The 27,873-nt window shown below is 42.8% G+C and overlaps 1 protein-coding gene across 3 annotated transcripts in view; it reads right to left on the reverse strand.

Annotated features, from left to right (window-relative positions):
* Positions 1-14,574, reverse strand: part of ALCAM (activated leukocyte cell adhesion molecule) — a 123,615-nt gene extending 109,041 nt beyond the window's left edge. The window contains exon 1 of one of the 3 annotated variants that reach the window (XM_075034150.1): positions 13,635-14,574. In XM_075034150.1, the coding sequence (XP_074890251.1) occupies positions 13,635-13,731 (97 nt within the window). In that variant the 5' untranslated portion in view covers positions 13,732-14,574. The remainder of the gene's footprint in view (positions 1-13,634) is intronic. The other 2 variants (XM_075034148.1, XM_075034149.1) reach the window with 2 other exon arrangements.
* Positions 14,575-27,873: the final 13,299 nt, after the last annotated feature.

The raw sequence follows: 27,873 nt of genomic DNA on the forward strand, positions 1-27,873 counted from the left end.
GTCAGATTTCTTCGGAACTGGTAAAAATGCATTGCAAGACTATAGGCTGCTTTGTTCCAGAGACCGAGTTTCTTGACCATGTTGAATGGCCACAGCATAAGGTGCACGTTACTCCAGAGAACATCTGAGAGTTCAACAGGACAGAGACAGACATTTAGGTCACCGAGTGACTATGCTTAGCACATGACACTGTTTCCCTGACACATTACCTCATACACCAAGCCTCTTATGAGGACTCAAAGAAAACATTCAGGGTTTCCCCCACACACACACACACAAAAAAAAGACTGTCAGCATGAACAGCTTTTTGGGTTATCTGTACTGACCCAAGAACGGAGAGGGGAGGTTGTCCAGAAAGGGTGCGTTAGTCCAGGCAGTCACCCTAGGAGCACAGGCCGTGTAAGCCCAGGGTAGGAGCACTTGAGCTTTGAGAAATCCCTGAGGGGAGGAAGCAGATGTCTTCCCGGGGCAGGAAATAACACTAAATTGTATGGCTGACAAGAAGGGAACATGAAGCGCCGAGTACAGTGGCGTGGCAGTACATAGTCTTGACCAAGGGGGATGGCCTGCTAATTACAGCAGGTGAAAGGAAAGGGAGGAGGCAGAGTAACTGCCAAACCCAGGAAAGCGTGTGGCGATATAGGCAGGGAAAAGCAGGCACTGTGTATCTTGAAATTTGGTTCCCCCCCTGCTCTCTGGTGTCTTTCCTACCTGCTCCTGCTCCTCTCCCTCAAAATACTCTTACCAAGGGTTCTCCTTAACCCCGCCATTTTCCAGAAAGCTTTCTGTTCTCCCTTTGCAACTTGTTTCACTTGCGAGCAAAAATCCAGCTGCCCTTTCTGCGCAGATGACTTTCCTCCTCCATCCAGACTTCTGCCTCCACAGGCCTGCCGGCCACACAAGGAAAGAGGCAGCACACGCTGGCTCCGCACCGCTGTGGCTGGGGCCCTCGCCTTCCTTCCTCCTGCCACCGCCCGCCCGCTCGCTCTCCCCGACAAACACCACTTCCCCCTGCCTCTTCGGCGGCCGTGGATGTGACGAGCCAGACCCAAACGCCGAGTTCCCCTCAGGTTCGGCTGACTGTTCTCTGGAAACTCGCGCCCGTGAGATGGGCAAGTCTCACGCCTGCCAGCTACAGCTCCTCCTGGCCGTCAAAATGGCTGCCCCTCCTGTCCAGGCAGCGTCCTTCTACAAGCCTTCCCAAATGACACTTCGTCCTTCCCGGTTTCTGTTGCAAAGCCCCTGTTCCATGATTTTTGCCACATTATTTCTTTTCACAGGCTTTAGGAATACACCTGGTTTAACGTGCTGGAAGTAAGCTATTGGCCTTTTTTTACTTGTGTGTGCCACTCCCTGCAGAGGTGCTGATCCGTGTCTTTGGCCCGATCATTGATTACTGACAGCAAACTTCTCTTTCAGCTAGTTCCTATGCGCTCCAGCCAAAATATTTGCTTACAGAGCAGTGGGAGAAAATGGAACTTTTAAGTATAAAACCAATCCATCTTCCTTTTCACATTAATACACCCCATCAAGATTCAAAGTGCTGTTCTTGCAATTCTAAATACTTTAGCTTTCCTTAATTGTTCTTACCTCTAAAGCCTTCGCTCTCTGAAACCTACAGATCAGAGACATATACTAGTCAATGACACAGTGAAGTTTAGCAAACAAAATGCTAGCAAAAAGTATTTTCTATTTCTCAGCCTAAAATGTTCCCAAATACCTTTTGATGTTCAAGTGCAGTTTATAAATAAAAAATACCTCTATTATGTTATTTTGTTTTCTTTAAACCAAAGATCTTACACTTTTTTCTTAAACATCAGATGCAAAAAGAATAAAAAGCAGTGGGTAAGAATTTCAGTATTCCATTTTTGTATCTTTTTCCCTTTCCTATGATCTTGGAAAGACAAGTTCAGACTCCCCTCCAAATAACACGGCAGAAAAACAGCAACTTTTTCAGTGTGAATCTGCAAGCCAACTCACTTCACAAAATTTTAAACCTCCACTGGGGTGTGTCATCAGTAGAAGAAATCACACCCAGCGATATACAAAACTGGAAGGCACAGTTAAAGCCCACACAAGGGCTCAGTCCCAGGGCTAAATCATGCAGCCACTGATGCTCCTCAGCGGCAGCAGTAGCTGCTGCTGCTGGCTGACGCTGCCAGGCTGCCTTGAGAGTCGCTAAACACTCAGCCTAGTCCTTTCCTGCAACAGAGGGAAGAAATACTGTCTCAGAGGACACACAGCTCCAGCTCCAAGTGCTGACAGGATTTGGACCTCCCTGAGCTTTCTGACCTGGACATGTGCGGTTCAGGTTCAGATCACACGGTAATTCCCACCCTCTGAGCCTCGCAGGGCAAAGTTTGGCTACCCCTGACACAGGGAGAGCTCTTTAACATACAATTCATCTGGTACATCTGCAAATATAATTTGCACAAGGTTAAGCATTGCAGACTCGCTATCAGCATGTTGGCAATAGCAACTACCAAGGTTGCGCATCCATTGCAGGAGTAGCCCATACAAAATTTTCTAGCCTTGAGGTTGCAACTAAAGTACTACCAAGCAGCCAAAGGCTGCAAAGCATTCACTTTTTGATGTGTAGCTCAAGCAAATGCCACAAGAAACATAAAACTCAAATCATTTTTTTCACCACTGGAGTACCAGAGTTTAGGTCAGACCACTTGGCATTGTCAGGCATTGGAACAGGCTGCCCAGGGAAGCGGTGGTGTCACCATCCCTGGAGGTGTTCAAAAAAACACGTACACGAGGCACTTCATGACATGGTTTAGTGGGCATGGTGATGTCGGGTTGATGGTTGGACTCGATCTTAAAGGTCTTTTCCAACCTAAACGATTCTACGATTCTATGATTCATTCAAATCCTCTTAAATGAAATGCATGCTGTAGTACTTCCACCGTGGCTTAACAGCTTGGGAGTGCTGACACATCCAAGGAGAAAGTGGCTCTCCCAAGCCACTCTCAGTCCCAATTCACAACAGTTCCCTTCTGTCTACAAAAATCACAGTTAGAAAAGCCTGGCATACAGTGCTACTTACTCCAGAGACCATTGATCACTTTCCTCTTTCATTAAATATTTAAAAAAACAAACAAACAAAAAAAACCCCAAAACCAACCAACCAAAAAACCAACCCTCAACCCACATCCAGTCCTCACTCTTCCCTGAGCAGACGGAATCAAAGAAACTTTGTGGGTTTTTTTTCCTTTAAAGTTGTCATTGAGGAAGATAATGCAAAACTGCCAAGCTGAGCATTTTATTAGCAGATGGAAGATTTAGGCCTTAACCTCACACCTGGAATTAACACAAGCCTGGATAAAACTTTTTTTTTCCTAGTACCTATCTTTCCCTCCTTTCCTAAAGATGGAGTAATGGTTCAGCTTTAAAGAAAGAAACGAAAAAACCAAAACAACCAAAAACCCCACCAAAAAACTCCATGGAGACTTTACAAAAATGTTTAGCATGAAAATAAATATTTTCATTGCAATACTCCCCTTAAAGCTTCTGTTACCATTTTCAATTAACAGAGTCCCTCAAGTTTTATGCAGAGTTTACCACACTCTGTCACAGAACTTGCAGACTATGAGACACCAACCTCCTTCTGCGGTTATGAAAAAAAGTCTGTGCTGTACAGTATGTCCAAAAAAGTAACAAATATTTATTCTATTGCATGAAAAGAGCCTCCTCACAAGGAGTCATGGTCCTTGGCATGCTCAGCTCTTTCATGCTTACATGAAAAGCTTCTCAGAACAATCATTGCTGTTTACAGATGATGACACCTCGAAGGAACACTAGCAAACGCTCAAAAAGCAAGAAAAAGCAAGCTATTTATGAGTCTTTTGTGAATTAGAATCCACACCCCAAGAAAAAGCACCCCACCATACCAAGAGGGCTAGGTTTTTATATGTACTTACGCAAAACTTCCAAATGTGAAGCTTATACATGGCCCTCAGAAGTAACCATATATAGAACTCTAACAATAACTCACTTCAAGAAACAGTTGAAAAGCACTACTTCTGCCCAGAAAAATTAACAAGCTTTTGAGCTGAACCATCAACTTCAGTCTTCAAAACTATTCCCACATCTAATAAAACTGGACAGTAAATTCCAGCTAAAGACGATTCACCTGCCTCTCCTCCTCCGGGTGCGGATATCGCCCCTCACAACACCCTGCTTCTTTCTGGGTAAAGCTTCTGGCAGCTCACTCAGCCATTCAGCATTCATTAAAGAAACACTGCGTTATTCATTCCTCCCTGTGCCACTGATGCAATGGAAAGAGAGGCAAAGATCGCGAGCATACCGAATATGCTGAAGTCCATCCTTCCTTATCGCTGCTGTACTTGCAGATGGACCTCATGATTAAAAAGGGACCCACAGAGTGCTTTGCACACCATTCAGAGCAGGAGAAAAACCGGGATGCCCTTGAAGTAAGCAGATACCTCTCTGCAGCAGTTCAGAGGGTAACCATGCCCCCAGCAAAAGGAGGGAATTTCTCATGCTTGAGAAGAATACAGACCCTTCCCTTCCCTTTCTATGTAGTGGAAAGGAAGCAGCCACCATGGACATTATAGGTGACCACCATTACAGGGAGTTTCTGACCTCTGGCTCTTGAGTTGCATGCTGTCCAAGAGTAACGCCAAAGCTGCCCTCACCCAGCCATGCTGCCATGGTGGCTGGAGTGGTGCCCCAAGTCCCCCCGTCTGCAGGACGATGACAGCCAGCCAGCAGGCTCTACAGAGCCTAACGCTGCCAGCATGTCCCAACACCCAGCTACACCCCCACTCCCATGACAAGACCTCTGAAAACACACAACTCTCATTCCCCCCCCACTCCTATCCCTTTGGCTCTCAGGCAGACATAATACATCTCTTATGGCCCTCTGATATACCAACATTTTGATGCATAGGCCAGAAAGTTTGCCTTCCCTGGTCCTATAGCAGCTTCCTTGTGGCTGCAGACACCAAGGGCTTATGGCTCTTTTGAGATAAGGAAAGAACCTTCTTCCTAACAAAGCAGGCATACACCATGTTAAGATGCATCGAAGATACCAAATAAATTCCGTGAATCTAAATTAAAAAATGGTTAACCTGCTGCTTCTACATCCATGGTTATCACCCTTGCAACATGCCACTTATTTTCCACTATCTCAAAAGCTTTAGAGTCCTCCCCCTGCCACCCCCAGAAGCTGTGCAGAAGTTTTGGATTTAACACTGCAGGGTACTTGAGAAAGTGATAAGCAACAACAAGAAATGACCTGCAGATACAACTGAGTCTGGATGAAATACCAGAACCTGACCCTTGACAAACCTGCAGGTAAAATTTCAGAAGCCCCACTCCGACATCAGAGATTCACGTAGACACTTAGGAATTTGCTGCTGTGGGGCACCACACGTTAACTGGGGTTAAACCTTTAGGGTAAAGGTTATACCAAGGACTTAAACTTCAAAGCTAAGACAGAACCTGTTGCATCATTCAACAGTAGTGCGATGAGCCAGGTCAAACTGAACTGTGGAACAGTTAACCCTCCAAAAGGCAAAGCCCTGTTACAGAAGCCATGTCAAGAGCTAAACTACTAGATCAAAACATTTTCTGGAAGTTTTAAATATTTAACGAAAAAATGCACTTATATTGATGACAAAGATGCAAAATGTAAATTTATGCAACATGAAGTCACTGTCATTATTTCCTTATATATTGGTGACTGTTTTAAACAGTGGAACTGTCTGCACTCTTGTCTGTGTAGAAACACAATAGTAAGAAGTGTAATTCACTCATAAACAGAAGCTGGTGGGACATTCGTAATACTGACTTCTTTATTGCTTCTGTGTGTGGATAGGGTGCAAGATTAGCAGTAAGTTGTGCAGTAGTTTGAGAACCGAGGAGTAATGTTAAACAGACTTGACAAAAATCTCAGTCATGAATTAAAGTTGGAAAAATTATCCCCTTGCTAACCTTTCAAGCTGTCAAGTATAAGATGCAAATGTTTTCTTGATTTACATCACCAGTTGTCAGCACATGACTTTGTTGGCAGTATCAGAAACTTCCAACTTCCCTAATTTGAGAAAGCAAATCCCATAATGCTGTGTCAATGAGTGAATTTTAAGATAATACTTACCCTATCATCTTCTCTATATGAAAGCACTTGTTATACAACTTGATGTGCAGTATCAGGAATGAAGGAATCTATTCAGAATCCTTCTCTCTTCTGAAGTTAAACAGCTACACTGAAGTTCCCCAAATCCTCCCTAAATATTCCATTCTTCATCTTTCTTTTTCTCTTCCATGTCTTCGTAGATGTAGGCCATTAAGTTCATCTCTGCTCTCCAAAACAACTAGAATAAGCCAAACAAACACACACAACTTTTTCTGGATGAGTCACAGAACTCACTTACCTAAATGCATGCTGGTTTCTACATTTCATGAAACATAATTCCACACCAAAATGGAGTAATACTAGGCTAATACTCTAGATAATCAACAGCAAAATAATTCAGAAACTGCAATTAAAGAACCACATCTCACAAATAACATTAAAACCTCACACTTGCATTCAACTGTCCATTTTTAAGCCCAGTTCAAAAAGGTATTCTCCGTAAGCTACCCAGTTAGAGCCTTATGTGAACATTTACCATTCCACCTCAAAGATGAACTGCATCAACTCTCTTGTCTTTCTAAAATATGAGCCTTAGCAATTCTTCCTGACCAGCATGATAAATTCACTCAACTCCACAGCGAGTTCTTGAAAAATAAGTTGTTCCACTTTCTAAAGAAAACCCCCAAAAGTCACATTAAAAAAAACAAACAACAAAGACCTGAAATACGTCAGTCAGTGGTATAAAATGCCACATTTAAATGTAGCTGTATATAAGCTACATCTGTTTTGTTATCCAATATCTATGGTTATTTTCTCGAGTTAAATTGAAAAATTAGGAAAAAAATATGCAACTTCTGTAGCAAGTCAAATGATAAAGGGCATTTGTGCAGGATTAATCTGACTGAAGAATAATGCCGAGTTCATTACAAGCTTACTTGAAGGCGACTCGATTTAAAGGATTTATTTATTTATTTAAGAAGGGGCCGGTCCCTAATGGGTCTTCATAATTAGTGTCAAAATAGTCTGATGAGAAATAATATTTTAAACAGAAAATGATGCAATTAAAATATAAAGTCCTAGGTTTGCAGAACAGTTATCGGCTTTCTGTATGTACCTGTTTCTGTATTAGAGACACAGAATGAGTTAAAAAGCATACAAGCACATACTTAAGCTGGCTTTCTTTTACAATAGCCCAGAATCCAGACTCTCTTTACAGAATGGCATACATATTCCAGTTTTCCTTTATGATCCTATAAGAACTTACTGGAAGAATCACTTTTGTTAAATAAAGATCCTACTTAAGACATCTTATTGGAAACATTCTGCCTTTCTCTTGCCACAACAGTCTATCTAGCACAATCATTCCCTTATCCTGTTTGTACCCTATTGCATGCAACACCACTCTCGGCCCATTTCATCCCTGGAAAGTACCCTCTTTTTACTCTAATTCTTTTTGAGTTTCTCCATGAAGCCACCTCCCCCCACCCCGGCAAGGAAAGGTCATTTCAAAACCTGATTCTGCAAGGTATTCATTTAAAACACACACAATGCCTTGCTGCAGAAGAGAAGTATCTCTAACTGAGTCATCTTTTTGGCTTTGCCTATTACGTGATTCAGATTTGTCCTTCCTTCTCCTTCATGCAACAGGAAGCCTGTGATGAAAGTAAGATGCTTTCAGAAACAAAGCCTGGCACCACAGAACACTGCAAAGAAACAAAAGACTTTTAACATAACTTTCAAGCTGAAGCCAGAAGTGTGGGAAAAGCAGAGATGCGCTGCTTCTAGCAGTAAGGTAGCGGAGCTCCCTCTATTGAATTAGCTGCCAATATCTCTTCAAGTTTAAACGATGCCAACTACGGTCAGAATCAATGTTCTGTTTTAAACCCAAAACTTTCCAGCCCAGGCAGCTGGGATGCACCCACCAGCCAAGGGAAGGGGACAGCCACCACACAGAGCTTCTCACACATGCCAAAATGTCACCAACCTGCCGGGGCTTCAGCTGTCCATGAGACCTGAGGAGATGTTTAAAATTTGACTGATGTTTGAGCACTTTCCCTCAGGAGCAAAACAGCTGTGACCAATACCCATGCTTAACAATGGCAGAAGGTGCTACAGAAGGGGCTACGACAGCACAAAACGCACTGCATGAATGCGGTTCAAGCATTTGAAGTTTTTCTTCTCAATAAGGGGTTAATTATACAGAGTACCACTTAATTGAAAACAGATAATATGGATATATAGACTGCTGAAACACTCATTAAATCACAGAATGCACTTTTTGCTTGTTATCAAGGGAACAGCTTAGTATTTCCATTGCTATTGAAAGCACTTCAAATGCTTTCTAACCAAACGTTACAGAACTGTTCTAACCCCTGATAACCTCTAAAAATCATACCCTAAAGCTGCAGGAGCGCTCTCTCCACTGTTTTATCACTTTCTCTCTTTTTTACCTCCCAGAAGAGGCATATTTCTTATCAACAACAAAAATACCAGTTCAGTAGAAACAGCAGTTGTTTTAATAAGTAAATATTTATTTGCCTTTCTGGAGACCTATATGCATGATAAGAAAAGCAATTTAATCTTAAGCTAGGCAGGTATTCCTCAAAAAAGCTGCCACTTTGGAGCAATAGATTAACATCTGCTGGCGTGGGACAAACTGCAACTCAAGCCATCCTCAATAAAACACATTGGGGAAGAAGAAAACCAAAACAAAACCAGAAAAGAAAAAAGGAAGAAACTTGATCTGATCGCTGCTGGTAGTGGATTGTCAGCATACTAATTGTAGCGCAATCTCCTCTCTGTAAGATGATATTCATTTTCAAGCATATTAAAGACAGGAATGTACAGCCTCCTTTAGTATTCATCCTGTTCTTATTAAAGAAAAGATACCAAGATAAAGAACATGTAGGTCAAAGCCTTGTCTTCAGGGAAGATAATGCTCAACAATTTCCAATCAAGGGGAGTTGTTAATATTCAGTTTTTCCTGGAAAAAATCACGTTCTGCTCAAGTCAATTCTAATTATCACCCTACAGCATTTACAGTTCTTGAAGAGTCTCTCATTTGAGCATCAGTGCATGGAAGCGTAACTATTTTTCTTGAAAGCAGAAGAACTCAAGAGAAATCAGCACATTGCAACAGGTCCTCAATTCTCTTACAAGCATGGCCTTGCAGTTTACACGCCTTTTCTAATAAAAAATGATTATATTACCAGAGGAAAAAGCTATGCACTAGCCAACCCAGAGGAACCTTGAGGAGCACTGAACAGAGAGCCTGAAGATTATGGTTTTTAGATACGGCAGTATCTCTCAAAAACCAATATGTAAAGTCTAGCCCTGTCTCAGACTTTGAAGAACTAAACAAGACCATACTAAAACAACCATACTACTAGTATGTGAAAAAACAGTTTCCACAATCAGCATGGCAGTATAAAAAAAAAAACAACAAAAAAAAACCAAAAAACAAAAAACCACAAACCTCCCACATGTGAAACAGCCATGCAACAAGTACTGCAGACCAGACCTTGAGCCAGCTTATCTGTGACCATCATGCTTATAGTCATGTAGTGCTGGTCACAAAAAGGGGAAACCAAATATTGATCATCTAGTGTTAGGAGATCCAATGACAAATTATAGCTACTGTAATGTTCGCATATTCAGTATCACAAGTGTTAACAGGCTCAAAGTACATACAGGTAGGCTCAGCTCCTCCGTAGTTGGTTTCCTATCCAGCAATCCACTTTTGTTTCACTCAACCAGTCCAAAACCACTTCAACAAAAAATATTCTCCAGAAAGTCCCTGTGGTAGGAACCTACGAAAAGCCCATGGTGCTGTGATGAGGTATGACCAGCCAACACATTAAAGCTATTGTCAGTACAGTGATATTGTTTTTATATGAGGTCCTTCTGCACCATAGGTAATCAGATATGACGTCATGGAAATCTGCAGTGAGCACTCTTATAGCTTACGACTATAAGCCACACTACAGAAGTAGGCTATTTTGAAGAAAATAGAGAAGATAGGTTTATCCTGGTCACACAGTTGTAATCTGCATTATGTAAAACACTTACTGTTATTTTCTTTATTTTCCCCTTCATGTGTCACCTTGCATAAATATGTAGAGATTCTGCTCCCCAAAACTTTCTGCTGGAAATAAGCCCATGAATAGCTTAACTTCTACTACAAAGACAGCTGAAACTATTTACCCTGGGATTACACATTAGCATCCTAGGTTACTCTCAGGAAGGAGAATGGATGGTACTGTAAGGAAGGGTATTACTCTTACACAGGTTGGAAAGTGGAAATAAGATATCTTGGAATTAAATATGACTTACGACAAAGGTATTTATTTCATGAACATAACAACATATATATTCTCCAGTAAAAATCAATGGGCTGAAATTTCAGAGATTTACAGACCTGGATGTTTTCTGTTGTTGCACTCTGCCTTATGAGAAGTGCTAGAAACCCAGCAGAGGAGGGGAGCACAAGAAGAAAAATAATTTATGTTGAGAGACTTTTCCAGCATATTCACACCAAAAGGGGAAAAAAAAAATATTTAAACATATCAGACACTTCCCAAAGCAAACGATTTAACAGCTTATAGCTCACTTAAAAATGAGTCTGGCTTTGCTACACCTGTGTACTGGACCACAGACACATAGCATATCGAAACATATATACATGGTGCAGACGTTTCCTGACTGGAGTTTCAGAAAACCCATGTGAACTTCAGATCTTAATACAGAAAACCAGTTTCCCTAGATGAATGTCACACCAGATATACCAGGCAAAAGAACGTAGTCAGGAGTGAGAACACAGTAAGTGTCATGTGAATGACAAGACTACACATTACAGTCTCATTACCCTTACGCAATATAGCGATATGTAACAAGTCTTCAGTAATAAAACATAGTATGAGAGACTGAGCTTCATAGTTACAATTTACCAGAAAGCAGGGGGAGGGGGAAGCTTTACAAAGGTCATGATTAAGCTCCTGATTAAGAGCTGACTTTCTCCTCACATACAGTCATTTCCTCTAGAAAAGTATGAGATTTTAATTGGTATTCTCATTTAGTCTGACCTAGAGTTAGTCTCCTAGTACCAAATGCAGACTTGGACCCCCTCCTTTTCTTTTTTTTTTTTTTTTTTTTAAATGGATATCTTCCTGGTCAGCTTATTCTGTGAAGAAAGAAGCTGAAAATTTCTCATAAGGATCCCCAGTCAGCTTGAATATTGCTGGATATATCTATACCTCATGCCCACCAACTTTTAATATGCTTTTAATAGCTTATCTATTGCTTTCCATATGCAAGCCTGAAATGGAATTCCCAAAAGCCAAGCACCATGATAGAGTAATATATCCAGAATTTGTTGTAGATGATAGCAAATTAGCTATCATCTAAAATAGCTGAGATAGCAAGGAGAAAAAAATGTGAAGTCTACAGTAATATCAACACCTTTTAACAGATATTTTTAGATTTAAGTATCTTTTATACTCCTCAGAATAAACAGAGAACTAGAGGTTTAAATCTTATATTAGGTTTTCCAGGCATTTTCAGCAGTGCAGGGAAAATTTCTAAGCTGAGGCGAGGCTGGTTTCTCCCCATATGTATTTGCTTACACAGTTAGCCTGAGCTTCTCCTTGAGGGGGCAAGGAAGAAATGAAGAGCAGAAGGAACTAGGTCCATGGTTTTACCTCCAACCTATTTAGATCATAGGTAGTCAAGTCCCATCTCTTCATACACCTCCATCAACACAACCCTCGAGATAAAATATTTTATGGTTTCACGTTCTCTTCAATGGGAAAACATAAAGTCACACGCTATCAGTGAGATCATTTTGTATTTACTGGGATAAATCTCTCCACGGGGGCCAAGCCTTGCTTCTTAGAAGGTGAGGTGCTTATCTCTCCGGATACTCTCCATGCCTTTAAGGTTTCATAAAATGAACAATCTTTCCTGAAGACTTTTGCTACATCACAGGAACCAGTATTCTTTGCAAGCTCTGCCACCGAGACTGGTATTTTTTTATGTCCTACAGCGATTGTACATTGTATCTGCCAAAGCAAAAGCCGAGCAGAACAGCCTGACATATTGCTTATGGTTCCGATATTGCTTTTGGTTCTGTTCGGAGCTTTTTTACTATTCTAATTGAAACTAAAGCTTCGGCAGCCTTACCTTCTTGCTGTAGCTCATTTTCTACTTAACTAGAGCTTGTACAAAACAAGCATAAATACATCTAGTGAAAAAGGTCTGCTCGTATCTTGCCTTTCGATGAGAACACGCTGCCTGTAAATGGTTAACCGGAGAGCACGTAATAACGAGGCAGAGGCCAGGAATGAAAAGCCACCAACTCCCAACACTTCTGCAAAACCCTTCGCTGTTGCAAAAAGGCAGGCAGAGGGAGGCAAAGCCGCTTCTTAAAGCAATACAGAATGTTACCACAGGCTGACGCTCTTTCTACAAGAATAATGAGACGGTTTCCGCGTCGAATGCAGAACTCCTCACTTCACAGCTTTTCCCTCAGACTTCACTTTCACGCTCAATATTTACAAAATAAAGCCTACAAACACCTCATGGCCAAGATATTCCCAGAACAATTAAGGGTATTTAGCACTCCCGGCGCCTTCCCGCTTCCCTAACGCCTCGAGAGCGCTTTCGCGGAGCCGGGGGAGGGGGGGGGGGGGGAGAAGTTACCCACGCGAACCTCGATCCGCCGGAGCAGCCTCACCCCACGCAGCGCTGCCACCACGCGCGGGACCCGGGCTGCCCGCGCACGGGGAGGCCGATAGCGGGGGCCGCTCCCCCCCAATACCCCCCCTCACCCCCCCACGCCCGCCGCTTCCCGCCCGCACCCGGCCGCCACCACACACCGACGGCGCTCCCCGGGCGCCCCCCGGCCAGCGCCGCTCCCCCCCCAGCGGCTCGAAAGCGGCGGGCAGCCGTCGGCCCCTGAAGGCGGGGAGGGGAGAAGCGGCTGAAGCGCCGAAGTTGGAGGCGGCTCGCCGAGGAGACGTGCCGCTCAAGCCTGGAAGCGAAACGGGCGCCGCGCCGAGACTCGGCTCGCCCTCCCGTGGGGGGTGGGCAGCGCCCGGCGGCCGGCCGATCGGTGACAACGCCCCGGAGGGACCCCGCCGGCGCTTCTCACGGGGAAAGGCGAGACCGCCGCCTCCCGCCGCCCTCTCAGCTCCCCTCACGGCCGGGGCAGCTCCTGCCTCTCCCTCAGGAGACGCGGCGTCAGCCCGCCCCACCGGCCGCCTTCCCCGGGGGCAGGAGGGGACCGGCTCCCGGCCGCTCCCCGCCGAGGCGAAACGGGATGCGGAGAGCACCAACGGCCGGGAACGACCTCCGCCGCAGAGACCCCGCGGTAGGTGTCGGGGCGCTCCGGCTAAGGGGGCGCGGGCGGGCGGGCGGCCCCGCCGGCAGCAGCGAGCCGCGGGCGGGCACCGCCACCTGCGGCCCCGGCCTCCGCTCCGCCAAGTTACGCGCGGTCGGGACGGCGCGGTCGCCCCTTCCCTCGTTCGCTCACCTGGCCGCGGGCAGAGGGCTGCGAGCAGGAGGCAGAGCAGGGGCGGCGGCAGCGGGCGGCGGCGGCGGCAGGAGGCGGCGGCGGGGGGCTCCATCATCCCGCCTGCCCGCGGCGGGACCGGGAGGCGGCGGCGGCGGCGGCGGAGCGGGGCGGCGCGCCCGCGGCGGCTCTTCCCCTCTGGCGGCGGAGCGGGGCGGCGACTTCTCCCCCTCCGAGGCCGGGAGTCGGCGGCGGCAGCTGTCCCCCGGCGGCGGGAGGAGCGGTAACTTCCCGGGCGCAGAGGCGGCGGCGGGGCGGCTGCTCTTCCCTTCTCGGCGCGCAGCGGAGGAGCGACTCCGCACCGGAGCAGGTGGCGGCTTCCCTCTGGCAGCCGAGCGGCGCTCCAGGACTGAGAGCTGCGGCGGGAAAGGCGGAGCCGAGCGGCGGCGGCGGCGGCGCTAGCCCGGCCCCCCCCCTCCCTCCCCGGTTCCTCCGCCCCCGCCGTCCCGCCACACGGCGCGCAGGCAGCGGGGCGGGGGAAGCCCCGCGGGCAGCCCGAGCCGCCGCCCCGCCGGGCTGCGAGCTGCCCTTGCCGCCGGGAACGCGGACCCCCCCCTCTGCCTGGCCAGGGCGTGCGTCGCTCTGCCCCGGGGGTGCGCCGGGCGAGGGGCCGCCGAGAGGAGGAGGAGGAGGGTGGTGGGCATGCGGGGCGAGCCGAGCCCCCTTCGCTCTCCCGTCCTCGGTATCTGCTCGGGGCGCGGGCTGCTTGGTGTGGTTCTGCGCTCGGGGTGCGTGTTGGATGGCGGTTTTTCACACCGAAAGCTTAAAAAAAAAAAGAGAATTGCTAATAATGTGGTTGTGTGCTTAGAAATGCGGTGGGTCCTGTGTTATCGTCTCCCCGGTCAAAATGAAAAAAAAAAATCAAAGATAATAACAACCAGGTTAATCTGATTTAACTAATTTAGCAAGGGGATTGGGTAAAGGGAAGGGAGCTCGCAACGCTCTTGGTTGCATGAAGAAATGCGCTGAAGGGCAAAAGAGGGATCGTTCGGCACTTCTGGAAGTCGGCTGCCCTACAGGTCAGGAAGATTCCTTGTCCGAGTAATGTAGTCCAGAAAGAGCGCTTTCATGCACAGTGCTTTTTTCTCCTCCTGTTTCGGTCTGAGTAAGCAGTGCTGTTTGAGAGGGAAATGAGCACCCTGAAGTCACGCAGCAAGTTTCTCGGCTAACAGTACAGGGTGATCAACATGTAGCCCACGCTGTCATATGAAGTAAGCCTGATGCCCCAAATCTAAAAATACAAATAATGCACATCATGTGGTCTCTCCAGAGGGACTTTCTAGTAGTGAAATCCAAAGTGTCAAGTGCTTTATCTTGCCTCACCGTGTGATGATGTGAACTCTTAGACGGGAACTTCCCCAAAACTCCTGGAAATCAAAGGCAAGCTTAACCAGTCCGTTCTGCAAATGTATTTGCTGTTCTCAAAACAATTTTCATGATGACTAACAGCTAACAACGCCTAAACATTACCATGATACAGAGTAGGTTTGGAATAACACAGCCTGTGTATTTTTTACCTCATGTACTGCGCTTGTTTTCTGTAAAGTGGGGTAAGGATATTTCACTTTTAGAACTTTAAGTCGAAAGCATTGTCTTCAATTCAAAACATCCTTCAGTTCTTCCACATCATTGTTAGTATTATCTTCCTTACTGTATGAGCTATGCTGTGCAATCTATTTTTAAATAATTTACTTTCTATGTTTACTGCTCAGCAGAGCTCCGTCATCCTTTGTTTTCTCAGATTTCTCTTCATGGTCATATTACTGAGCAGATTCCAAAAAAAATACTACTTTTAAGATCAATAATCTTTTTGTCTTCATATTGAGGCCGATTAATATTTTCCATTCAGTATTTTTTTTCCTTGCATGTTTAAAAGCAGTAGAATACTCATTAGTAGGGATATTTAGTATTTTTATTGCTGTAGAGCCTGGAGCTCCCCTCAAAACCTTGAGAGGCATTGTATAGAATTGCATTGAGATGACCACCTAATCCAGTTCAAAGTTGTATTCCTACTGTGTTTTTTAACTTCTAGTGCTTTTAATAGTACATGCTGGTTTTGCAACAACTTGAGCTCCATTACAAATTGAGGGCCTAATCCTGCCTTCTTTATTGATACAGGCAAGCCTGTTGAAGCTGGTAGGGTAGTGGCTGGGAGAAAAGACAGAAAAGTCAAACTCTAAAAAATTACCTGAATGCAAACAAACATAGAAGAGGAAGGGGCTTATAGGCCAGAATTCACTGGTGCTCTTAGTATGTGTTTTTGTTTTAAACATGGCAATGGCGAGATCAATTTGTATAAATACAAATGCATGGTTAGCTGGTTTAGGGAATTAAATAACGCCCAAGAACCTTGGTTTTAAAGCAGATGATTAACTGTTCCTTCATTTGCATCAAAATAATGAACAGTATATATTTTCTGTCAGTGGAAGCGGGGATAAGGAAGTCTTTGTGAATGTTGCAAATAATTTCCAGTGGCATGGTGCAGAGCCTAAAAGGTGAACTATAGAGCTTACATTTCAAACAGGCAAAACATACAGAGTCATTTTACAATTTATGCTTAAGATAGTATTCAGAAAAATTATTCGATGACTATTTTGCTCTCAGATCAATACTGAATGTGTTGTTTAAAGTCTGTAAGAAATGTGAGAAATGTGGAAGATTACATTAAGGACATAATACTTAAATCAGAAGTATGATTTGTTTAGGGTTTCCCTCACTCCTTTGTCATTTCTCTTCAAAGCTGTTTCTACCTTTCACTTGAAAGGAGCTCTTTGAAATCTGAGTAAATAGAAAACATCTCAAGCTCAGATTACTCAATGTTTTGATAACTTTACAGGAATTTAAATGTGATTAGAAATTGTCAGGATAATTATTAAAGACATCTTTATATGCTATTTCATTTCAACTGTCTTAAATTCTGAGATTTGTAATAAATTCCTTTAATGTCTATTGGGTTGACAGAATATAGATTTGGTTTTTTACAGATTATTTTCTTGAGCCATGCTCCCCTTCCCATTGAAGTTAATGGGAGTATGAGTGAGTCACTGATCTGTTGGGAAAGCAGCAACTGCCTGGCTTTAAAGTCCAAAATAAACATTTATTTTGAAGAAGTTACAACACTTACTAGTAAAAAAAAAAAAAAAAAAAAAAATCTGTAGAAAATAACTCTGTTTGAAAAACACTAATAATAATTAAAAAAATCTTTGTTAAATGTTTAATCCTATCAAACCATACATTTTCTATTTATGTGACAAAGTGGATTAAAAGTGTAATCCATTAACAATGGTTGTGCATCATAACAGAGTTTTTGTTAAACTGAAATAACATTTCCCTTTTACAACAGATACATAAAATAGTTACTTTGAAAGCGAATTTCTAGCAAGAATACCAGAGAATACTGTTGGATAGAGCAGTGCTCAACACTCCTGGTAATTTAATCCGTTGTTAATCGTGAATAAGCTTTAGTCTTGGTGCATAGTTAATACAATGTCAATGAAACCGTGCATGCTGTTTTGGCTCAGCATTCAGAAGGACAATCTGCAGAGTGGAAGCCTTCTGTTGTTGAAACTGCCCTTGAGTTACAAGGCAACTATTGAATGCAACCTCCAGCCTTGTATTTTTGTAAATCTAGTTCTGTTAGTTTAGCTGGAGACTGTTAAGTTAAAGGTGTTAATTCAGAAGGAACCTACATGTGTATAGATTCTTGTCGTTTGTGCTGATACTCATTGCAACATTATCTAACATGAAGGATTAAGCATGAGTGTAATCTATACTGCCAGTTACAACATTGCTAAAGGAATTGCTAGTAAATCATCGGGGACTTGGGCCATATTTTTATGACAGTTAGGAAATCCACAAGGTGCTTCCTGCTCCCTTAGGCACCTGAATACCTTTAAACACCAGGATCTGCAAATATGATCCAAAGCACATTGAAGTCAAGCAGAGACTTTCGCCGATTTTGCTTGATTAAGGTACAAGACGTGATAGAAGAATACTCATGTTTGTCAGGAATTATTTTGCATTGTGTAGTATCTGCACATGAGCATAACTGGTAGCAAAGTCTTTCTGAATTACATCAGCTGTGTACGTGGAGTGTCTCTAGGTTGTAAGGTATTTCAAACAGGACACAAATAGAAAATGGTCAAAAACCAGACAGCTAAAAATGAACTGTGACCAATAGCAGCAAAGAAGAAAGCCTACTTACTGCGGTTTCTGCAGCTAACTGCAACTCTGGCTGTCTCTGATCTAAGTAAATGAGACCCACATATTTGGAATAAATTTTTAAAAACCCAAGAAATTGCAGTAGAAGAATACCTGGAATCTGTGTTGCCAGTATTTCTTCACTGCAAAAATGATCCTACTCAAAAAAATCAGCAAATGCCTGCCAGTATTGTTATTATAGTCATCAGCATAGCAATTAGGCTCCTGAAACAAACTTATTTTCCTATTACCCATGTCCAATGCACCTGTTTTTTACATAATTTAACTAAAGGACCAGTACTGTACAAACATTCATTAAAATAACATTACACTTGCATTATATACAAAATACCCAGAATGCCTTCATCTGAGATGAAATTTTCATAAAATGTGAGTGAAAGGTGGGAGGAAGGAGTTTGAAGAATAGATGGTGGTTATTGTCTTTAAAAGTTTGTGATCTGCCTTAAAAAAACCCAAACAAACAAACAAAAAAAAAAAAACCAAAACCAAGGAAAAAAGAAAACACTAGAGTAGAAGCAGATCTGATGCACAAAAAATACCAGAGCCACAGTGGCTTGACATGTTAACTGAGAAGTCCATAAAGAGCAAAATCAATCCAGTTCTTTAGGTTGGACCAGTATATATCATCAACTTTGCTGGCTACCTGCTTGCCTTTTGTGAAGGTTCAGTTCCCTTTTCCTCTGCAGTTTTTTAAAACCGGTTTGAGGCAGGTAAAAGTAAGCAGTTTTCAGATTTCAGGTCTCTTTTTTCATTACGAAAGCCACTTTTGAGGGCAAAGAATTGTTTTTGTATGAAAATCCAGTGGGACACACAATGGCAGAGTGTGAAGAGTAGCACTGATAATGTATTGGAGATGTAAAATAGCTGTAATACAAAGAATAAGTTTGTTAACACTGCTAAAATGATTACGCTATGTTTCCCCTTTTCTAAGCATCCATAAGACCACATTCTTTGACTTTCTGTGCTTTCTAGTCCTTGATGGTACTTGACTGCAGCAGGACAACACCTTAATACTATAGAAACTGACAGATCCCTCGTACTAAGGAGCATCCTTGACAAGACATGTCACAGTCTGCCAAAAATATCTGCAAGCACTTCTGCAACATCTGGCTTGCAATGCTGGCATGCTGCGAAGGAGCAAGAAAGAGCATAGTGTCATGTGGTTTATGAGGATGTCGGTGGGTTTCTCTGCCCTGTTTCGTGGCTTCAGCCAACTCCTGACGCTTATCTACGGCTGGTGTGCCTGCCTGCAGGCTGGACTTCCATGTGTCTCAAGCGGTGCAAAGCATGGTTCTCAGAAGGGGTCAGTCAACACCTGACTTGAGAAGTCGCTTCTTGGGCTGAGGAGCCTTTCCACGGGGCTGTTCATAATGGAGAGGAGTGGGGTTGGTCTTGGCGTCAGCTCTACCTGGAAGCATCTCTCCATCTGTTCCATTGCTGCCACTTGCGGCTGAGACTTGGACTAACTTGATTCTTGCAAGGTCAGCTCTGGCATAATCTGGGCCAGCTACCAAATCTGGGCCTCTGTTGCCTGGTTCTACCCATGCTGCCAGTACAAGTGCAGACAGCATGCTGGCAGAGCAACAGAGGAGACTGGAGACCCTTTCTGGCCAGCGTCCTCTTTTTATCTCTGCTACCGTGCTGTCAGTCAGGAAGCAATCCGTAATCATTTTGGGATTATGTGACATCAGATGAGCTGGTGTAGGAGCTAGTGTTGGAACAGCATTAGGAGTGCCGTAACGGCTTCTGGGATGTGGGATAGTGTGAATGGGAGCTCTGGAGGCATCAAGAAGTGGGTCCTTCCCCATGAAGTGCCCTTGCTGGGGTGCAGGGGGGCAGCAATCCCACATAGCAGCAATGGACATGGCCACAGGTACCCCCGCCTGCATCAACAGTGAAAGACCATTTAAATACCACTGTATTCAAAATTAATTTTAACTTCCTTTTTACAGAGGCTATGCCTGATTTTGGTGAAAAATTTCAAATTCTTACTTGGATCACTGATTTCTGTATGAGCTATGTAATTTTAAAAATCTGCTTGATCAAATCTAATCAGAATACTGATAGTGAGCAATTTTTCATGTGAGGGTCTTACACTGATTAGGCCTCAAATCGTGATGCCTTTGTAAGGTAGGTACTCAAATAGCTTTCACTTCTGCCCTGCCTTTCATTGGAGGAATTCAGATACTTGTGAGATCATCAAGTGCTTGGCAGTATGTGACATTAGAGGAGAAACTGAACCCTAGAGAGATGAATAGATTTACCCAGATCTATTTAAAAAAGCAATGGTGATCTAAGGACAAAATTCAGAGTTCCTGAGTTTCCATCCTCAATCCCAAAACTAAAAACACTTTCTGTTTATACTTTGTTAGATAGATAAAGGTGATAAAAACAAATTTAAAGATCAGAAGCAAGGCTGGTAGTCAAGTCAGTGAAATGCACCTGCCTGTAGTAGTTAGTGTGCTTATGTTTAATTTTCAAACCTAGCCAAGGGGAGGAAAGTGGAGATAACTCATTCAGAACAGTCATGCATCAGGGAATGTTGTGGATATTCTCCTTTGCATCATGAAAACAAAAATGAGAGGAAGGATGGAAAGAAATGAGGTATATTTGATAGAAATTTTGGAAGGCAAGATATGAAAGAAATGAAACAGAGTCTGGTCTATAACTCATTCTGACCAGCAGACTATTGCCAGGTCCATAGGGGAAAGCAAGAAAACAGTCCTCTAGTCCCATCTCATCTCCACATAATTCTTAGCTATGATAAAGAAGAAAGTACACAAGGACTTAGTGACAAGAGGAGCAAGATCCAAGAGTAAAAATCTGAAATGAAAAGCAGAATAAAGGAAACAAAAGAGGGAAGGTAGATTTAGAAAAAGAAATATTTTTTTAGGGGCTACTTACTGCCACTTACTCTCCGTGTGTTTCAGCATTTTGCATTGCAAATAGTACAGTTGATAAAAGCAGGATTCTTGACAGAATGTAATTTTATAGTGATGGAAAACTAGGTGATTTGGCTGGTCTGAGCCTGCACTTTATCCACCTAAGTGCAGACCAAGTGGTTTTATGTGTGCTTGTGGCTGAAAAAAACAGTGACATTTGGAGCAACCCATAGGTCTCTGTGTGGAAGACGGACAGGACAGCAGACAGCTCGGAGCCTTTCATGCATACTTTGTTACTCCTTCTTCAGAAGCAATTTTTTTCCCTTTTTGTCTTGTATGAACCAAAGAACGTGGATCAAGCATTGAAGACTGATGAATTAGTGTTTAGTGCAGGTGTATTTGCTGCACCCCACTGCAGGGTTCAGCTCCTTCAAAGTACTGCTTCTCTGAGCGATGCAACAGAATAAGAGTTGAAAAGGAAAAATTAAAATAAAGAGATAGTACCAGATGCACACTGGTTTGCAATGCTAGCACACTGGATTCTGTACAACCCAAACCTGGGCAGTTTCCTTATGTGACAGGTACTACCTCAAACCCTGCTTATCAGTTTTTCCTTACAGTCTTGATGGTAGTAGCAGACCTTCTCAAGCTGCATGCCTTTTAACATGAGTAGCTTTCATTCGTTAACTTGGAGGAGAGGGTCAGCAGGAAATCAATGATGCCTTTTTTTATCTAGCTATATGCAGAACCATTAAAATGAATCCACTGACTGTGTTCCAGCATTGCAATTTCTTCCTTGCAACCTTTATTGCAGTGTGTCTGCCCCTGATTGTGCTACATCAGCACTTTGCAGATTAGAAAGAGCAATTCCTAAGTAAATGAAAGGCGTTGCTTCTTCCCAGTCTGCTGGTTACCCGGGGTAGGAATAGGCTTGCCTCAAGAAACAAAAAGGCCACCGGTCGATCACATGTTCCTTAGAGCCATGTTGTTGTCAGATCCTTGGAAAAACGTATTTGATCTTCTGTCCTTTAACTGGATACTGGTGCCAAGGCTAAATTTGTAATTTTTTACATGCTTGAAGATTGAAAGGGTTTTAAGACCAGACTGTTTGGATTGCAGCACAACTTAGGGGGAAAGTATTGGAATATCTCCCTTATATACACAGCCCTGGTTCATCAGAAGGTGAAATTAGCCCTTGAGAAGAAGAATACGATTACAAATGTTGAAAACATTTTTTTATTATCAAATCAATAGAAATATGCCAACAAATTTGAAGGTGAAAAGGAATTGGAAGTGTAGGAATGATGATTATTATATATATTATATATATGTGTTGCATTAGAACAAAAGTGTCATAAGTGATTGGACTCCCTTTAAATAGCTTTACTCTTTAAGGAAGGAAGAGCTCCTGTTACAGGGAGTTTACAGATTAAGTAGACAGGATGAGCAAACAGTGGTTTAAGGGAAAAGAAAAATGTTATTCTTGTTTTACAGATGGGGCAATGAGGCATTGTGAGATTGACATGATTCTCCGGAGAAAGAAATTTTTTAACTTAAATGGCCTTAAAGTCTGCATTTTTGCATATGTCAAAAATCACAGGAAAGATATTCTATAAAAATTTGCAGAACAGTTCATCCTTAAACAAGAAGAAAATGGTAGGATCCATCTAGAAAGATTTTTTTTAAGACATTGCCAATCTACTATAGCAAACACTTCAGGATTAAATAAAAGTGCATCCACATTAAAATATAGCCAATAATATATCATCCTGGTTCAGTTTAATAGGTTACAGTATTCTGCACACTACATTTTTATGTTAAAGCAAAAAACAACTGTAGAAAAAATCAAATCAAACTTGAAGAAACTTTTGATCTGCAGAAATTAGTGGGAGATGTATTTTCATAAAAATGACCTTTTCATTATCTTCAGGAAACTGTGAGGATGTCTTTGGGAAGAAAATTTATGACACTGAGTATATTGGCAGAAGATGTAAGCGCAGGTTATTAGATTAGGGACTAGTGTTCAGTTACGTCCTAGAAGGTAATACCAATGGCTGGTGCATCCTTATTAGAGAGGCTAACTGGGGTGGCTGCCCTGTGTGTTTGTAGTGGCTAAAATGATCAGTGCAATTGTAGAAGCAATGCTGCAGGGGCTTTTTTTTTTGTAGAGTGCTGGAAGTTTCTGATAAGGGTGGATAACTAATAAACATATTTTGCCAATTCTATTTAGTAGCGCTCTGCGACTCAAAGATTGAAAGACATTTGTTATCAGCTGTCTCAGGATCAGGCTCTGCAAGAGGTGGCACATAGGTGATTCAAGGTCAGATTCACATTCTGTCAGTATGTGTGAAATGGTTCTTTGCTAGGGATGGCAGTCAAAAGGGTTCAAACCTTCCTGGCACTAATGTTCTGAAAAATTGCAGTTAGTAACAACAAAGGGAGTCTACCTGTTTTGCTAAGGGCAGACTTATCAAGATCTCTCTGCTTTTCTGGCTTGCATTTGAACTAACTTTTTTAGTCCATGACATTTTTCAGAGGGCAATTTATTCCCTTGATTCTGCTACCCAGAGTTCAGATTTATTTTCAGACTTGCTGTTCACCCTATTCTCCCATTGTCAAACAGTCTTCTGTGTCTCATATTGACAAGATGTTCCTCCTGCATCCCATTATTTCTGTTGTTGTTCTCTGCCACAGACAGTTCATATGTGTGCCTATTTCTTGGTTCCCCCTGCACTTCAAGTCATTTGTCTTAGCCCACAGGCAGGTTTCTACCTGTCTGCTTGTCCACAGACAGGCAACCTTCAACCTGCCAGTCAGGTCTTCTCCCCACTCTTTTCTGTGCACCTTCCACTCTGGCTCTCACCATGAGCAAGAACCCCTTAACACTGGTTTTCATTTCTACCATAAGTCATCTACTCACTGGATGCTGAGTTCAGCAGCATGGCATTCTCCTAGTACTTGGAAATTCACCTGTAGTCTTGTACTGGTTTTGGCTGGGATTGAGTTAATTTTCTTCATAATAGCTCCTATGGTGCTGTGGTTTGGATTTGTGACCAAAACAGTGCTGATCACAGAGGGATGTTTTTGTTATTGCTGAGCAGAACCTACACAAAGTCAAGGCTTTTTCTGTCTCTCACCCCACCCCACCAGCGAGAAGGCTGGGGGTGCACAAGAGGTGGGGAGGGGACACAGCTGGGACAGCTGACCCCAACTGACCCAAGGGATATTCCACACCATTTGATGTCATGCTCAGCAATAAAAGCTGGGGAAGAAGGGGGAAGCGGGGGATGTTCGGAGTGATGGCATTTGTCTTCCTGAGTCACCGTTAGGCGTGATGGATCCCTGCTTTCCTGGAGATGGCTGAACACCTGCCTGCCCATGGGAAGTAGTGAATGGATTCCTTGGTTTGCTTTGCTTGAACGCACGGCTTTTGCTTTACCTATTAAGCTGTCTTTATCTCAGCCCATGAGCTTTTCTCACTTTTACCCTTCTGATTCTCTCCCCCATCACACCGGAGAGGAGCGAGCGAGTGGCTGGGGGCACTGAGCTGCCCACCAGGGCTAACTCACAAGTCTTGCTCCTTTCAGAATTACTTTTGGCTCATTTTTTAATTTTCTTTTCTGTTTTGGATTTCTTTATTCACTCTATGCTAAAGGTGCTATATAGTTACTACAAGTAAAAAGGCTTATTATGGCTTTATATAGCTTTATTACTAGATAATGATATACACAGAATAGTGGTCATGCCACCTATTCATGAACAAAATTGTATATTCAATACGTAGCCCAAGATATGAAGATACATTTGTACAAGGATAAGGATGTTTACAAGTATAAGATGCATGGTGAAGATCCATTTGATCCTTAAACTAAACTTTTGCTTGCTGTTCTTTGTAAGACAGTTGTAAAATCTATTTAAACAAAGGCATATCAGAAAGTGGTTGCATTCATTACAGTTCTTCTGCCCCTTGTACACGTTCACTCACCTGCTCTTCAAGTATAAATCTTTGAGGATTATTGTTTTCTTATACGAATAAAAGGTCAAAACAAAAGATAAAGAAGTAGGAACTGGGAAAAGGATGTAGACATTTAATAACAGTCCTTTTATGGGTTAGATGGGGAAGGAAATTAGAATTTGCTTCAATGAAACAGGGCAGCAATGTACAAAATTTCAGTTTTCTGAGAATTGAGGTGAGGTTTTAGAGAGGCACAAATGCAGTAGTAGATTACTGAAGTGAATGCTGCTGTTGAGCAGAAAGGTTTCCACTTTCTTTTGAACCACTAATCTTTGCATACATTGTGGGCTCTTTTTTGCAAATCATATTACTTTGGAGAAGGATGAACCCCTTGAAAAGCAAAATCCTCTAACAAGGCAACCAGAAGGATTTGAGTCTCTAATCGAGCTCATGCTGAATTAATGTTGCATTTTCAGATGCTGCTTGATGACATGGGGGATAGCACAGTCATGTCATTCTTATATTGTATGAACTAAATTCTGAGGTTTTGAGAGGTTCTTGGAGATGACATCGCTCTCATTCAAACCTAAGTGTCTCTTAAATTAAACAAAAGAGAATAATAATACTTACACATGGCTTCTATGAGGTGCTTATCATACACAGCTCCAACAGCACTTTAAGAAAGGATTTCAGTATCATTATTCACACTTTGCAAATTGGGAAACTGAGGCAGGGAATGCAGAATGATTTCCTAAATCAGTAGTAGGTCTGTAAAAGACTCGGGAACAGCTACAGTGTCCCATAAATGCTAATACTGCCCTGTAATCTTGACCATCTTGTTTCTTCCTCTGAATGTTGCTTGAGAATAAGCTGTCCTTGAGAGAAGCTCTTGAATTGGGCCACTTGACTTCTTTGAGAAACCTTAAGAAGTCTGAATTTGAGAATTTTTTAATCCAATGCCTCTCTGGTATTGAATCCTTCATGCCCTTCCCAAAGTGTATGTGGATAATCTGGAAAACAGTATTATTAGGAGGTAGGCAGCATGCTGATTTATTTCCTTTGTATTCAAGTCATATACTGTGGTCTTTGTTATTTCAATAGCTGCCAACCACAAGGACCTGAATGAAGAGCAGGGGGAAGGCTGAGCCAGAGATGACAGAAGGAGAGCTAATATATTGGCACAAGGTCTTTGTAATGGGTGCATTATCCTCCTGCGACAGCAGGTTGCCCTCTCAAGGTGTTTGTTCAAAGACATTACTGAAGATAAGTCCTGCTGAAACATGAAGTTTTAGGTAGTGTTGGTTAAATGTGATTTTTATCTGTGTGTAATGAAATGAACTATGATTAGGTGATTTGATTTTTTTTTATTTTGATAAAAACATCTTTGAGATCTTATGCATGCAATCTCTAGGACATGCTATTAACCTGTAAACAAACTGGACATAGACAAGGCTATCTGGAAACCATGGGGGACAGGGGTACTTTTCTTGTTCAGGTACGTGTTGGGTGGCTATTACAGTTAATGTAGTAGTCATTATAATTACTCGCACTTGTTCTGCCCTTTTCATCCTGAGGCCCTAAGTCCTGATCAAAAGCTGGGCAGTACCATCATCCTTATTGAACATTCATGGGAAAAGTTGGATGGAAATGTGTGACTCTTGGTGTGATCCAGAGTGTTGAGGCTGTTCACGGATGAAGGTCTATAGGAATTGGGTCTTGGTTTTTCAGAAGAATACCATCTTCCCCATGCAGAGCAGCTGCTGTTACTGATGACTCCTACTGTTTGAACACATGGAACACAGCAGCAGTGGCTACACATGAATGTATATATGCGTATATAAGGGAAAGAGTAGATTGGAACTCATTTTGGAAATTCCTTCCCCTTCTCATCAGCAATACATTAACTTCAGAGCTAAACCACTCTTTAACAAGTTGGAAAAATGATTCAGTTACAGCTGGTAGGAGGCTGAATGTAGAAACACAGTAGTGAGAATGAGTTGCAGAGGTACATTGTACACCTGTTAACTCACATTCTTGGTTTTGGTCATTTTTATTATTAGCTTTAGAACTATTTTATTTTAGTATAGTAAGTTTGAGAAAAAGTTATCATTTAACATAAAACTTTGTCTAGTAAGAGAATCTTTGCATAACTGCTGTCCAGGGCTAATTTATTTTGGTTATTCACATTTACTCCAGTGGCACATTCAAGGGGCAACCCTAGTCTTAACACTCTTGGGCAGAATATGCAAGCTGATCTTAATAAACAGATTATTCTAGAGTCTAATATGAAATTGAGATTTTTACTTGTCATTAATTTACCTATATCAAAACTTTCCTGGATTGTCAAAAGGCACCAGTAGTTTTGCATAAATTACTGCTGACCTGAGGAATTATTTATGCACCTACTTAAGTCCTTCCTGTTTGTCTTAAAAGTGAGAGAACTGCAGTAATAGCTGATTCAGGGCAATAGCTTTTAGGAAGAATATGTAGTATATCTTCATTGCCTTTTAGCCTAGATACAGCTATCATAGGCTGCAAAAGTTCTTCATGAAATTCTGTAAGTACATGGGTGAGTTATCCTACTATGAGGTCCTGTTATTATATTGCTCTCAGTACCCTAACTCATACCAGCCATTGCTGCTGTACTGGGCACTGGTGAGGCCGCCCCTCGAGTCCTGTGTTCAGTTTTGGGCCCCTCACTGCAGGAAAGACATGGAGGTGCTGGAGCGTGTCCAGGGAAGGGCAACCAAGTTGGTGAGGGGCCTGGAGCACAAGTCTTATGAGGAGCGGCTGAGGGAACTGGGGCTGTTTAGTCTGGAGAAGAGGAGGCTGAGGGGAGACCTTATCGCTCTCTACAACTACCTGAAGGGGGGTTGTAGTGAGGTGGGTGTTGGTCTCTTCTCCCAAGTAACAAGCGACAGGACAGGAGGAAATGGCCTCAAGTTACACCAGGGGAGGTTTAGATTGGATATTAGGAAAAATTTCTTCACAGAAAGGGTTGTCAGGCATTGGAACAGGCTGCCCAGGGAAACGGTTGAGTCACCATCCCTGGAGGTATTCAAAAAGCACGTAGACAAGGCACTTCAGGACATGGTTTAGTGGGCATGGTTGATGGTTGAACTTGATGATCTTAAACATCTTT

This window comes from Buteo buteo, chromosome 8, assembly GCF_964188355.1.
Source record: "Buteo buteo chromosome 8, bButBut1.hap1.1, whole genome shotgun sequence".
NCBI classification, from domain to species: domain Eukaryota; kingdom Metazoa; phylum Chordata; class Aves; order Accipitriformes; family Accipitridae; genus Buteo; species Buteo buteo.